The sequence below is a fragment of the Dromiciops gliroides genome, chromosome 2 (genome assembly GCF_019393635.1).
Source record: "Dromiciops gliroides isolate mDroGli1 chromosome 2, mDroGli1.pri, whole genome shotgun sequence".
Classification (NCBI taxonomy): Eukaryota; Metazoa; Chordata; class Mammalia; order Microbiotheria; family Microbiotheriidae; genus Dromiciops; species Dromiciops gliroides.
In genome coordinates this window covers 659,365,226-659,379,368 of record NC_057862.1, presented here as the reverse complement: position 1 = coordinate 659,379,368, position 14,143 = coordinate 659,365,226, and the positions used below count along the sequence as shown (strand labels likewise).

The 14,143-nt window shown below is 45.7% G+C and overlaps 1 protein-coding gene across 3 annotated transcripts in view; it reads left to right on the top strand.

Annotated features, from left to right (window-relative positions):
* Positions 1-8,767, top strand: part of ADGRG1 (adhesion G protein-coupled receptor G1) — a 79,620-nt gene extending 70,853 nt beyond the window's left edge. For all 3 annotated transcript variants that reach the window (XM_043988339.1, XM_043988338.1, XM_043988336.1), the window contains exons 7-14: positions 630-746; positions 1,397-1,442; positions 1,614-1,717; positions 1,813-1,937; positions 2,993-3,261; positions 5,212-5,320; positions 5,769-6,034; positions 6,801-8,767. In XM_043988339.1, coding sequence (XP_043844274.1) covers positions 630-746; positions 1,397-1,442; positions 1,614-1,717; positions 1,813-1,937; positions 2,993-3,261; positions 5,212-5,320; positions 5,769-6,034; positions 6,801-6,928 — 1,164 coding nt within the window. In that variant the 3' untranslated portion in view covers positions 6,929-8,767. The remainder of the gene's footprint in view (positions 1-629; positions 747-1,396; positions 1,443-1,613; positions 1,718-1,812; positions 1,938-2,992; positions 3,262-5,211; positions 5,321-5,768; positions 6,035-6,800) is intronic.
* The last annotated feature ends 5,376 nt before the right edge of the window (positions 8,768-14,143 follow it).

Sequence of the window (14,143 nt, the reverse complement as noted above, 5' to 3'; positions counted from 1 at the left end):
AACATCCTGATTCTCAGTTAGAGCCAGTTGTGCCCATAGGCAGAGCAGGTGGCCACCTATTCAGTGACTCAAGATGCCAAAAAAGCTTTTTACAGAGCACCCTGACCCACCACCCCTCCTGCTTGTTCTCCAATGCCTACGACCCCTTTATGGGAATGCCACAGTGAGAGGTCAAGCTTCAAATGCAATGCACCCTGGGAGGGGGCTCAAAGTGACTCAGGCCCTCCCCCATTCACACAAGAGCAAGTATAGATAGTGGGAGTGGGGAGGGAACAGGAGGGCGTGAAGACTCTGCAAGTAGGGTAGGTAGGGGAGGAAAGAAAGACCACAGAGGTGGAGTAGGGCAAAGGGGAGGCAAATTTAACAGGGTGGAGCCTCAGACAATAAGCTTGGCCCCTTTCTCAGTTTTGCTGTCAAACCTCCCAGGCCTGTTCATCCTCCATGGGAGGATGGGTTCGAGAATGGCATCATTAGATCATAGAGTCCATTGAGACCAACCCCCTCATCTTGCAGACCAGGAAACTGAGGCTTGGAAAAGTTAAGTGATTTGTCCAAGGTCACACAGCTAGTCAGGAGAAAACACCATCAGTAGAGAGAGGTGACAAGTTTGACCTTCCCTGTGTCTTCAGGACAAAAACTCCAGCCAAGTCCTTGGGGGGAAAGTCCTGGGTATTGTTGTACAGAACACCAAGGTGTCCAACCTCCAGGAACCTGTGGTCCTCACCTTCTGGCACCAGCCACAGCAGGTGAGTAGAAGAAGCTCAGCCTGGAGGGGGTAGGGTGGTCCTAGGGGGTGGGGTCCAACTGGTCTCCCTACTTTAAAGTAGATGCTTTCTCTCTACAGTGGACCAGTGAAGTGCCTGAAATTCAGGATGTCTTCTCATGAATTAGAATGAATGAATGAATGAATGAATGAATGAATGAATGAATGAATGAATGAATGAATGAGTAGAGTTGAGGTTAGAAAGAACCTTAGATATCAGCTAATCTAAGCTCCTCATTCAGAAGTGGAGAAAACTGAGACCCAGAGAAGGGAAATGATTTACTCAGAATCATCCCACTGTGATAGACTTAGCTCTTCTCAGCAATACAATGAGCCAAGAAAGGTCTCATAATGGAAAACGCTCCACTATAGTCAATAAGGGGGTCAAGAAGAACAAATTGGTTATTTCCTTCCTTTGCACCTCTCATCCCCATCAGTTTCTGTGTTCCCCCTGCTTATCTTTGTCTATTCCCATTTTGACTTAACCAGTCAATTCTATCCAGAAAGATGGGTCTGCTTACACATAAAGGGTTAAATTAAATTATTCTGAAATTCACACCTGACTCCCCTTTAATTCCCCCCAGCTCTGGGGAGAACAGAGGGTAACAAATCTATACCTTTTTGCTTTTACAGAAGAATGTGAGCCTACAATGTGTGTTCTGGGAAGAGAACCCTGACTGTAAGTATGGAGAAAGTGGACAGGGGACTTCTCGGCTAGTGAAAGGTTGGGGAAGGAGCCTGGAAACCCACTCTAAGTAAAGGGGAAACTGCATGGGGAAGTCTTTGTGCCTAGGATTCTCCATGAGGGGACTGGAACTGATCTGGTTGGGGTTCCATGCTCTCTCCTCAGCTGGAAGCCCAGGGAGTTGGAGTGATTCTGGCTGCAAGACAAAGGTGGGGGAAACAAACACATCCTGCTTCTGCAACCATCTGACTTACTTTGCTGTACTGATGGTGAGTAAGGGTACATACCCTGCCCCTTCCTGAGCTGCCCCCTGCCCCATCTCTCTATGCTCCAGCTGGGCTCATGGTGACACTGTTTTTTCCAGCTCCAGGTCTCTTCTGTGGAGATTGATGCCGTCCACAAACACTATCTCACTCTCCTTTCCTACGTCGGCTGTGTTATCTCAGCCCTGGCTTGTGTCCTGACAATTTCCATCTACCTCTTCTCTAGGTATGGATCAGCTTGGCCTCTGGAGGAAGGGGTGGGACCATGGGGGGAAAGAGGGAAGGGAGGCCATCCCTGATGGCATTTGTGGTTGGCTCCCTTCTAAAGTCCAGGAATCCATGCACTCAAAAAGATGGTGAGTCCATCTTCCATGATTCTGTAATTAACCTTGATCTCAGAGCCTGGAGCAACCGACACTGTAGAGATGGACACTTCCATGGTCCTGAGAAGTGGCATGGGTTTTTGTAAATTTTGGTAAATTTAATCCTATTTTGAAAGCCCTGGAAAAGCTAGTTACTTAAAGGAGCTATCTGGTCATCCCCCTTGATTTACCTATCATATATACACCTATTCATTAGTTGAAATCACAAAATTGAGGGCCAGGTAAGATCTAGAAAGGTAAGGAACCTTACAGATCATCCAGTGCAATCCCTTCCTTTTACAGATGAGGAAATGAAGGCCTGGTTAAATGAGTTACCCAAGGTCACAGAGGCAGTAAGTAGCAGAATCAGGTCCTGTGTCCCCAAGTTCAGCACTCCAACTTGAGCTGTTTCCACTGTACCCTGCTACCTCCAACACAAATCCCTTGCTCACAAACCCCGAAGAGCTTTCCAGATATGCTGAACCTCAGACCTCAGGCTGACCCTAGGCAGATTGCAGGATGTTGGAGCTGGGAAGGACCTCAGAGATTAGTGAGTCCGCCCCCATGAGTTTGCAAGTGGAGAAACCAAAGCCCAGAAGGGAGCTACCTAATGTCCCCCAGCAAGGACCTAGCAGAGCTGGGATGCAAACCGTTTCTGACTAGAAGTCTACCATTCTGCTCACTGCCAATTTGCAAATGGGTCGTACCAGCTGTCTGCCTGCTGTGGTGGCAAGGATGCCAGTTCTGGAGCTAGACACCACAGGTTGGAACCCTAGTTCTGCTCCTTGGTAGCTGTGTGATGGCAGATGAAGGACTTCCCCTCTCTGGGCCTCCATTTACTCCTCTGCAAAGTAAGGGGGTCAGAGCAGCCAGCCCCTTGGGCCTCTTCCCACAACTCAATCCTAGGTTTTTCCTTCAGGAGGAAGCAGAGAGACTATACCATCAAAGTCCACATGAATCTCCTACTCTCCATCTTCTTCCTGGACCTGAGCTTTCTGCTCAGTGAACCTGTGGCTCTCCTGGAGAATGCAATGGGCTGCTGGGTCAGCGCCATCTTCCTGCACTTCTCTTTGATGGCCTGCCTCACTTGGATGGGCATCGAAGGCTATAACCTCTATCGGCTGGTGGTGGAAGTCTTCAGCACCTACGTCCATGGCTACCTGGTCAAGCTATGCCTCATGGGCTGGGGTGAGCAGTCGGGCTAGGCCGAGGGGAGGAGTTCTGGTGGGGGATCCTGGGGCAGGCAGCTGGAGAAGGTTGCATGCGGTATCTTGGGGCAGGTGAAGGTCAGTCATCTTGACCCTGGAGAGAGGGCTTCTATTTGCAGCATTGATGTTGAGGAATGCATACTGTGGAATATCCCTTCCGTCCTGAAATGCCTCCCTTCCTTGGCTCTCAAGACTGTATTATTGTACTATCCATTAGTTCTTTTATCCATCCAACCATTCATTTCAAAATACCACATTAAAGTACATTGTAGTGGGCAGCTAGGTGGCGCAGTGGATAAAGCACTGGCCCTGGATTCAGGAGGACCTGAGTTCAAATCTGGACTCAGACACTTGACACTTACTAGCTGTGTGACCCTGGGCAAGTCACTTTATCCTCATTGCCCCCAAAAATAAATAGATAGATAGACAGATAGATAGATGGACAGATGGACGGATGGATGGATGGATGGATAAATGAATGAATAAATAAAATAAAGTACATTATAAATTATAGTGTTATATAGATGTAAACTATGTCAGTTCCTCAACCAATATTAAGTGCTTTCAGGTGAGGTGCTGGGGGAGATACAATGTGACTCCCCCTTTTTCTGCTTTGTCTTCTTTCTTCCCTGCTCCACACTATGAATACTGCCCAAGTCACTGCCTTTGTTCCTCTTCTCTCCCCTCATTCCCTCCTGGGGTGAACTTCTTCCCTCTTCCTTCTGTATGAATAAATGTCTATGCCACATCTCCAGTCCAACATCTTTGAGCTCTCAACTTATGCTTCCAACTGTCTGCTCAATACTTCCATGGGAATATCTCACCATTCCCTCAAACTCAAGATGTCTAGACTGGATTTACACGAACCCCCCACACACAGAGACACCATGTTACCCCTCCTGTCTTCTCTTCTGTCTTCTATGATATTACTATTCTTGCAGTTGCCCAGACATGGGTGGCATATTTCACGGTGGTTGTTATTGTTGAATCATTTCAGTCATATCGAGCTATTTGTGACTCCACTTGGAGTTTTCTTGGCAGAGATACTGGAGTGTTTTGCCATTTCCTTCTCCAGCTCATTTGACAGATGAGAAAACTGAGGCAAACAGTGACTTGCCCAGGGTCACACAGCTAGTAAGTGTCTGAAACCAGATTTGAAATTAGGTCCTCCTGACTCCAGGGCCAGTCTCTATCCACTGTGCCACCCAAGATACCTGGCCCTCTTCTGCCTGGTACTACCTGCATAACCTTGGACAAGACATGTAATTTCCCTGGGTCTCAGTTTTCTCATCAATACAAGTGAAGGGCTTGAATTTGGTGCCCCCTAATATCCCTTTCACCTCTACATCTATGATTTTTTACCTTTCCCTTCAGTAACCTAGGCTTGTGGCCTCTTCTCTAAGTCACCTTTCACACATCTCATCTGGCAGATTCTGTCTTGCATAGGATGGATGGGGTCCAAGGAAATGTCAGGGTATCTTTCTAAGGGGTTCTCCTAAAATTTCATTCTTTTTTCTTTCTTTTTTTGTGAGGCAATTGGGGTTAAGTGACTTGCCCAGGGTCACACAGATAGTAAGTGTCAAGTGTCTGAGGCCGGATTTGAACTCAGGTCCTCCTGACTCCAGAGTTGGTGCTCTATATCTAGCTGCCCCTAAAATTTCATACTTAAAGTTGTTTTATTCCATGTTTTCTCTTAATCTTCCTACCACTGTCTTTAAGAGACCTAAAAGTCCTTTCATACAAATCAAAATATATGTGCAAGTGCATCTTGACTTGATGGGCTCCCAGGCAGGTTCCTCCTCCCTACCTTCCTCAGTTATCAATGGTTGCCATGTAATAAGATCTGGGTAGGTTGAGGGAGGGTGGGGTGGAAGACAAAGGGTTGGACTTGACTGGGGTCAATGTAATTCTGGGATTTTTTTTTCTCCAGGGATCCCTATCTTTCTGGTGATGGTGATAGCACTAGTGGATGGGGAGAACTACGGCTCTATCATACTCACCGTCCAGAAGTCACCTGAAGATACCATCTACCCTTCCATGTATGTGTCCAGCGTGGATGGTGTGGGAGAGAGCAGAGAATTTAGGGGACTATCTAGTGCCAATCCCTGACACCTAGCTATTCTGCTTTATCCTCATGTCCACAGCTAATTAAGGATGGCTCTATCTCCCTGCCCAACCTGTCAGTTAGTTGCATCGGCCTTCATTTTTTCAGCCATCTCCTATTACCAACCTCCCTTTTTTCATTCTTTTAAATAATGCCCAGGACTCTCCTGCTCACCCCCTCTGCCTTTTTCCTAGAGTAGTAGAAGTTCTGGGTCTATCTCTTCCCCCTCATATAACTAGTTAGTGGAAGGTCTGGGGCTGACATCAGTTCTCCTAACTCATAGTTCTGAGCTACCCCACCCCCACCCCGCCAAGCAAGGCTCTTAGTCTCAGTTCTCTTGTCTTTCTTGTCTCTTCCCCTCCTGGTCCTTGGGCCACCTACAGGTGCTGGATTAGGGAGCCTGTCGTCAACTACATCAACCTGGGCTACTTCTGCCTGGTGTTTCTGTTTAACGCCGTGATGCTGGGCACCATGACAGTGCAGATCCTGAGGCTGAACCAACGCGGCCAGAAGTGGCTGCACGCCCTCACCCTGCTGGGTCTAAGCCTGGTCCTGGGCATTCCTTGGGCTCTGGTTTTTTTCGCCTTCACATCAGGCATTTTCCAGTTGGTTGTACTTTATCTCTTCAGCATCATCACTTCCTTCCAAGGTAAGTATGGGCTCTTCTTGGTCCCTTCTCCCCAGAGCAAACTAGACTTGAGGAAAGAGTAGCAAGGGGTTCCTGCTTCCCTTGTTTTTCCCTTCCTGACCTCTAGGGGACCCCATCCTTGTTTGTTGTATACCATGCCAGGGGAAAATAACCAGATGAGATATTGGGCTAGAGGACCTCTGGGGTCTTTTAAGGTGCTATAAGTCTAAGTCTTCTGACCCATCTTTCTTCCCCTTGGTAATTCTGGTAGCAAGCCACGATGGAGAGAACACCAGACTCAGAGTCAGAAAGCCCTGGGTTCAAATCCTTACCAACCTGAACAAGTGACAATCTCTCTTGGTCTAAGTTTCCTTATCTGTAAAATGAGGGGGTCTGGCTAAACTTAATGACTTCTAAAGTCTCTTCTAGCTCTAAATCTATGATTCTATGAATCAACAAGTATTTTTTTTCTTTTTGGTTTCTTAAAAATTATTATTTTTAACATTCAGGGTCCTTTCCACTACACCAGGCCTTTCTATTAAGGATCTACCTGATAACACCTGATTCACATGCAGAATTAAATAATCACATATTACAGCAAATGATTAAATGGGGAAATGTGTAGTTCAGGTAATCAACAACCGTTTTGAGGAAGGGGGAAAGCGGTGTTCAGTAGAGGTCTCAGAGATAGGTCTACAGAGGTTAGATCAGTGGCATTGGGTTTGAAGGGCAGTGTAGCTTTGGAGAGCCCCCCTCCTTCACTTTCTCTGCCTCTCCATCTCCTCAGGCTTCCTGATCTTCCTCTGGTACTGGTCCATGAAGCTCCAAGCCAGGGGCCCCTCCCCTCTCAAGAGCACCTCGGACAGCGTCAAGTTACCCATCCATTCTGGGAGCACTTCTGGCAGCCGCATCTAGGCACTGAGGGGACCTACCTGCCTGCTCCGAAGAGGAGAAAAGGAGAACACCAGTTTGCCCTTGCCCCTCTTTCCTCCTCCTCCCACCCCTCACTGCCTTTGGCTCACGTGTGGACTTTTTCAGTCTGTCTCAGTGGACTCCGCCTTCACAGTCCTGATAAATGTTCAGGGGCCATGGGCTCCAAGGGTCTAGTGGAACAGAGCAGTGGGGGACTTTCTCTGGCCCCACGAGTGACTCCCACAGTGGTGACTATAAAGTGGAGGAAGTCATCTTTGGTGTTGGGGTAGGGGAAGAGGCACTAATAGGCTTTAATGGAAAAATGGGAGAAGAGAAAGGGGACACTTTATTGGCTGTGACATTTGTTAGCTGTTCTTTCATCCCAAAATTAGACTAAAGCTTGAGACTGAGTTTCACGCATTTTGACTTAATCTTGGATCAGCCTTAGCCTGGAGACCACACAAAGAACATTCCCTGATCCATTCTCAGGAGGAACCAAAAGGTTGGTTCCATGTAAATGCCCTAGATTGAACTACTTTTTTTCTAAGGTTGTTTCAGATTTCAGTTCAACATGTGGGGGGGAAATCGCTCTAATGATTAGTTACCCCCAAATAGAATAGACTTCCTCATGAGGTAGTGAGTTCCCTATCAATGCAAGTGTCCAAGTGGAAGCTCAATGATCAAATATTTGTCATGGATTTTTTAGATGGGAATTGTGCCCAAACAGGAGAATCTCATCAAGCTCAGAGCAGCTGTAGGATGTCATGGATTTCTCCAGACTCACCATGACCCAGGACAGGGGTGACCTCTCAGGTCCTAACTCATTCCTTTTTCCTCCTGCCCCAGGAGTGATACCAGCCTCTCCTAGCCTGGATCGGTCCTCAGGATTCAGGGGCAAAAATGTCAGTCAGTGCTCAGATATTGATGGATCTAGAAAGCTCCTGCCATCTTCTGCCCCATACCCCAATAGCATGGGGTCAGGGAGCATCTTTCCCCAGGCACTCTGCCCAGGGAACTTTGAAATGAACAACTTTTATCTCAAATCCCTGCTCCTTTACATCCATTACATCCAAAATGTTCCCTGGGAAGTGGTGAAGAGTATGTGTGTGTGTGTGTGTGTGTGTGTGTGAATGAGAGAGAGAGAGCATGTCTGTATGAGTGTGCATGTGTGTGTTTGAGTGTGTGAGTGTGTGTGTGTGGGGGGGGTACCTGGGGGTCAGAAATGAGTAAGAGAGAGAAGGAATCAGGAAGAAAAAGCCCAAATGGATGACTGATCCTACTGAGTAGGATTTGAGCTGAAGCCCCCTTCATACACACACACACACACACACACACAGAGGGAGGGAGGAAGGGAAAGAGAGAGAGAGAGAGAGAGAGAGAGAGAGAGAGAGATGGGGAGAATCAACTGTCTAGTGCCCTAATTTGGAGACCAAAGAACATCAGAGCTGGAAAGGGACCTTAGAGATCATGTAGTTCTAACCCTCTCATTTTACAGATGAAAAAACTGAGGCCCAGAGAGGGGCTGTGACATATTCAAGGTCACAGAGTCAGGCCTCCACCTTTGCTCTCCTCTATCCTATACTGCCTTCTCATGAGACCATATCTAACCTTCTGAGCCCCCAAGAATAGTCTGGATTGGGGAGTTGTGGTCTCCAGCCTCGTCTCCTCCAGAGGCAACCTCCCACTCTTCCCATCTCCAGTGGATCCACCTTCATGGGATAATTTTTTTAGTAGTTGTCTTGCACTGTGCTTGTTGTATATATTTTTATATTGTACATAGTCTGTGGTTTTGGTCAAATCACTCCTTCCTCTGCCATCGGTTTATTAAAGCATATCTATGCCGTCAACCTTCCCAGGTGCTTCTGAAACTACTCTGTCCCTCTCCCAATCCCCTCTCCCAAATAGGTGGATGCCATAATGGAAAATATAGTCAGTGCAGCCAAGCAGGGTGCTGGGGTTAGCCCTTCATTAACCACACTTCAGGAGAAGCAATGGAGGGGGTCCTAACCCTGTGTTGGATCTAGTAAATTGGGGTGAGATTTGGAGGAAGGGTGCAGCAGATTTATGACTTAGCTTGTCCATTTTGAAATATATTTGTGTCTCCTAACAAAAGATGGGTCATAGCTTTAGGGGAGGGTCTTTAGTGAACTGGTTATAGAGTCTAAAGGCCTGTATTTCACACCCCTGTGTGACCTTGGGCAAGTCAGTTTCCCTGGGTTTATTTCCTGATCTGTAATAAGAAGGCATCAGGACAGACGTCCTTTGAGCTGTCTTCCCATCTCTAAATCTATGATCCTATGAAATCCACCCTGCTTGTTTTGTACATGAGGAAACTGAGCTCTATAAGGGAGAGAAATGACTTGTCCAAGGTGATATAAATATCAAAGTTGAGATTTGAACCCGAGTGCTCTGCCTTCAGATCTTGTTGCCTCTTGGTGAAAGAAGGCAAAAGGCCACAGGGGATGAGGGAGGCTAACAATGCCCTATCCCCATCAACTGCTAAGTGTTCTGTTTCCCTGCCTTAGAGGGCCCACTAAGTGAAAGCTGGCTGGTCTGAGAAGCCAATCTGTGTTCAGCTAGTGATAAACACTAACAGGTTAGCAGGCTGGTCCTCCTATGTAACAAGGGCCTTCTGAAGACCAAATGCCTTACCTCAAAGCTCCTTGACAGTGGGAATCTCAGCCATCAGGATCAGACTAATGGCCAAGATATTTTTAAATCATATATCATAGACTATCAGAACTGGGAGGGACTTTTGAGACAGATCATCTCACAATGAGGATCATAGAGTTTATTGTTGTTGTTGTTTTGTGAGGCATTTGGGGTTAAGTGACTTGCCCAGGGTCACACAGCTAGTACATGTCAAGTTTCTAAGGCTGGATTTAAATTCAGGTCCTTCTGACTCCAGGGCAGGTACTCTCTCCACTGAGCCACCTAGCTGCCCCAATCATAGAGTTTAGAGGAGGGATCCCAGAGATCATTCCCTTTTTTTTTTTTAGTGAGGCAATTGGGGTTAAGTGACTTGCCCAGGGTCACACAGCTAGTAAGTATTAAGTGTCTGAGGCCGGATTTGAACTCAGGTACTCCTGACTCCAGGGCTGGTGCTCTATCCACTGCTCCACCTAGCTGCCCCGATCATTCCCTTTTTACAGATAAGAAACTGAGGCCTAGCGAGGCCAGGTGGCTTGCCCGGAGTGATACAGCTACTAAGGGGAAGAACGAGAATTCAGCACAGGCTCTCTGACCCTGAATCTAGGGTTGATTAATGGACTGCACCAACACCCTCATTTCACAGGACCTGGATATGGAGAGTGGTCCAACGTTCACACCATGAGCTAGCTAAGACAGGAAACCAAGCCTATACTCTTGTAGCTTGGGGCTCTCAAATCATGAGATAGAGACAGTCTCTTCTGTCAAGAGATGACAGACTCTGCCTAGGAGACTCTCATATTTGAAAGTAAGAGCCATAAGTAAGAGTTTTTTGTACCCAGAACAAAACCAGAAGGGGAGTCGAGAGTAGCAGTTGTCAAAAAAAAGTAAATGAAATGAAATAAAAATTTTTAAAAAGAGTAGCAGTTGTCTGAAAGACAGCATGGCCTAGAATGTCATCTCCATAGGTAGAAGGGATGCTCTAGACCTCCTCCCCACCCCCACCCTCCCAAGAGAATTCTAGGGGAGGGAGAGCCCAGGAGATGGAAGGCACAGACTAAGCTCATGGAAGATCTCAAGGAGATTTCAGAAGGATGAAGTGCGTCTCCACCTAGAAGAATCCTGGACAAACACCCCATTCACCCAAGTCAGTCACAGTTCTGGCCTTCAGCACCAAGAGTCTGATCTCACCCCCCCCCATCCTTAGGCCCAGGATGAGAACTGTCCTGCTATTAAAGAAACAATTATTTCCCCTCAGGGGCTTTCTCAGGAGTGCTTGGGAGGGTGTGCCTGAAGACCACAGGCTCATTTAGGCCATACTTGGAAGGTTTCACAGCTGCTCCTGGACCTGTGGGATAAGAGGTGATCTGGGGATGGGATGGATAATGGTGCTGCTGGAGGCCCCAGCGGTTCCTTCCTGATTCCATTAGCTCTGGCCTTGTTAGCTCATCCCCTGCTGTGGCCAAACTCCATCCTATTCACAGCTGGGAGCACTTGGCCAGTGAATTAGCCTTTTACTGTGCCTGTGCCCCCCTCAGATCTGCTTTCCTCTTGCTCTGCTGAGCCCCTCTTTTCCTGGAAAGCACAATTGACATGGGAGCTGGTTGGGGGTGGGGGTTCACCCAAAGAATTGACAGGCTCACAGCAAATCTTGTAAAATAGAGAGATTTATTAGGAGAAAGGAATACATGACTGGGAGACAGGAGTAAGATGGAGACTGTCTCTCTGAATGGAAGAAGAGTTGATCTTATATACAGTTACAGACAAAGAAGGCTCTGTGCCAAGTAAAGAGATCGCAAGACTACTAGGAGGGGGTGTTCAGGGTTTAAGGGATGAGCTAGCAGTCATATATCCTGCTGACATACGGGGAATCCATATCTTGAATGTTATGGAACTTGGAAATCATCTTTGCAGACCTGGATATGCTTATCAGTTCTATCATAAATGGAACCACTTCTAAATGTCCCAGAGTCTACATGACCCACCCTGGTCTGTGTCCTAGCAACACCACATTCCTGAGGTGGGAAATGGGGATTGTTTTTCATTTCTGGAATCTTTGGTTTCAGTGTCTAAAGTTTAAGGATTCCTTAGGGGGTCAGGGTCTTTGGGTTTCTTAGGGTGTCATATCCCACCACACAATCATTCCAGTTGCTGAGGTCTTCACCAAAACTCCCCCACACCCTTTTATCTGAGGATCCCAAAGCCCTTTATAATTAAGTCTCCATCCAGGCCTCCATGTGGGCAGTTCAGGGCTGGTCTGTATTTTTTTTTTGAGGGATAAAGCATTTTATATGAAATTGGTACATTGTCATAATTCATGCTTCCTAGGTGAGAGGTGGCCCCATCCTCTTATTTCCAGCTATCCACTGGGGTACCTAGGAATTAAAACTATGAACAAGAAGTCAGGGCAAGGACTACTGCTTTCCTGGCTTATTGTCTTCTATTTGGTCCCTACATATTTCTTTTCTTTTCTTTTTTCTTTTTTTTTTTGCAGGTCAATGGGGGTTAAGTGACTTGCCCAGGATCACACAGCTAGTCTGAGGCTGGGTTTGAACTAAGGCCCTCCTGAATCCAAGGCTGGTGCCTTATCAACTGAGCCACCTAGCTGCCCCCTCGGTCCCTACATCTTTCAGGTTACACTGGATACTTTCTTCCCTAAGTCTAGGCCTCAGTCAGGTATTGGGATCTGGGCTGGGGAGGGTAGAAGAGATTAAAAGTCAGGGGCAGGGGCAGCTAGGTGGCTCAGTGGATAGAGCACCGGCCCTGGATTCAGGAGTACCTGAGTTCAAATCCGGCCTCAGACACTTAACACTTACTAGCTGTGTGACCCTGGGCAAGTCACTTAACCCCAATTGCCTCACTAAAAAAAAAAAAAAAAAAGTCAGGGGCAGCTAGGTGGTGCAGTGGATAAAGCACTGGCCCTGGATTCAATGGCACCTGAGTTCAAATCCGGCCTTAGACACTTGACACTTATTAGCTGTGTGACCCTGGGCAAGTCACTTAACCCTGTTTGCCACAGTTTCCTAATCTGTAAAATGAGTTGGAGAAAGAAATGGTAAACTACACCCATATCTTTGCCACAAAAACCCCAAATGGGATCATGAAGTGTTGAACTCAACTGAAACAACTCAACAAAAAACAATACGTAGCTTTGGGCAAGTCACTTAAGCAACAAACATCTATTAAATAGCTACTGTGTGCTAGGTTGAAACTATAAATGAAACACTTCCTGCAATTGAAGAGCTTGCCTTCTTTTTTTTAAGCTGGAAGGTGTCTTCAAACTAATCTAGTCTTTTTTTTCTTGTTTAGAATTTTATTTTTTCCAAATTACATGTAAAAACAAATTTTGACATCAATTTTTTAAAACTTTGTATTCTAACTTCTCTTCCTCCCTCCCTCCCCACCCCCCCAAGAACTCAAGTAATTCAATATAAGTTATACATGAGTAGTCATGCAAAACATCTCCACATTAGCCATGTTGTGAAAGAAAACAGACAAAAACACAGCTTCAGATTAAGGAACTATCAAAAAAAATGCTTCATTCTGTTTTCAGATACCATCTGTTCTTTCTCTGTAGAAGGATTCCAATTTTCATAAGTCTTTCAGAGTTATCTTTGATCATTACATTAGTGAAAATAACCAAGTCATTCATAGCAGATCATCTTACGTTATTGCTGTTATTTTGTATACAGTACTTGCATTCTTTTTAAAAATAGATTTAAAAAATTTCTTTTGCTTTATATCATCTAGATTTTCCCCTGTCTTCCTCCTCTTGTCCCTTCCCAGAGAATCATCTCTTATAATAAAGAATCTTAAATAGAGGAAGAAGGTGGGGCAGAAACAAACCATACATTGAAAAAAAATCTGACAGTATATTCAATCCAAATGTGTGGACCCACTTCCTCTGCAGAGCAGTGGAGGGAGGGGTCATCTTTCTTTGTAGTCAAGCCTATTCTTTGTAAGTTTGCAATATTTAGATTAAATTGCTTTGTAGTGGTTGTTCTTTCCACTTACATTGTTCTAGTTCTTGTTTATATTGTTTTCCTGGTTCTGCCTTTCTTCACTTTGCATCAGTTCACACAAGTCTTTCCATGCTTTTATTCATCATTTCTTATAGCACAGCAATAATCATCACATTCATGTACCATGATTTGTTTAGCCATTGCCCCAATTTGTGGGCATCTGATTTGTTTCCAATTCTTTGCTACCACACAAAAAAATGCTGCTATAAATATATTGGTATATATGAGTACTTTTTTTCAATTATCTCCTTGCAGTATATGCCTAGTAGGAGAATATCTGGTTAAATGCCATTTTGTTCACTTTATTTTCATGATTTTAAATTATTTCCCAAAATAATTGTACCTATATAACTCATATCAAAGTGCTTACCATTTTAGGAAGAGGGGAGGCCAGAGAGGAAGGAATAAAAATTTGAAACTCATAATCTTGTAAAAATGAATGTTAAAAATTGTCTTTAGGGCAGCTAGATGGCACAGTGGTTAGAGCACCGACCCTGGATTCAGGAGTACCTGAGTTCAAATCCGGCCTCAGACACTTAACACTTAC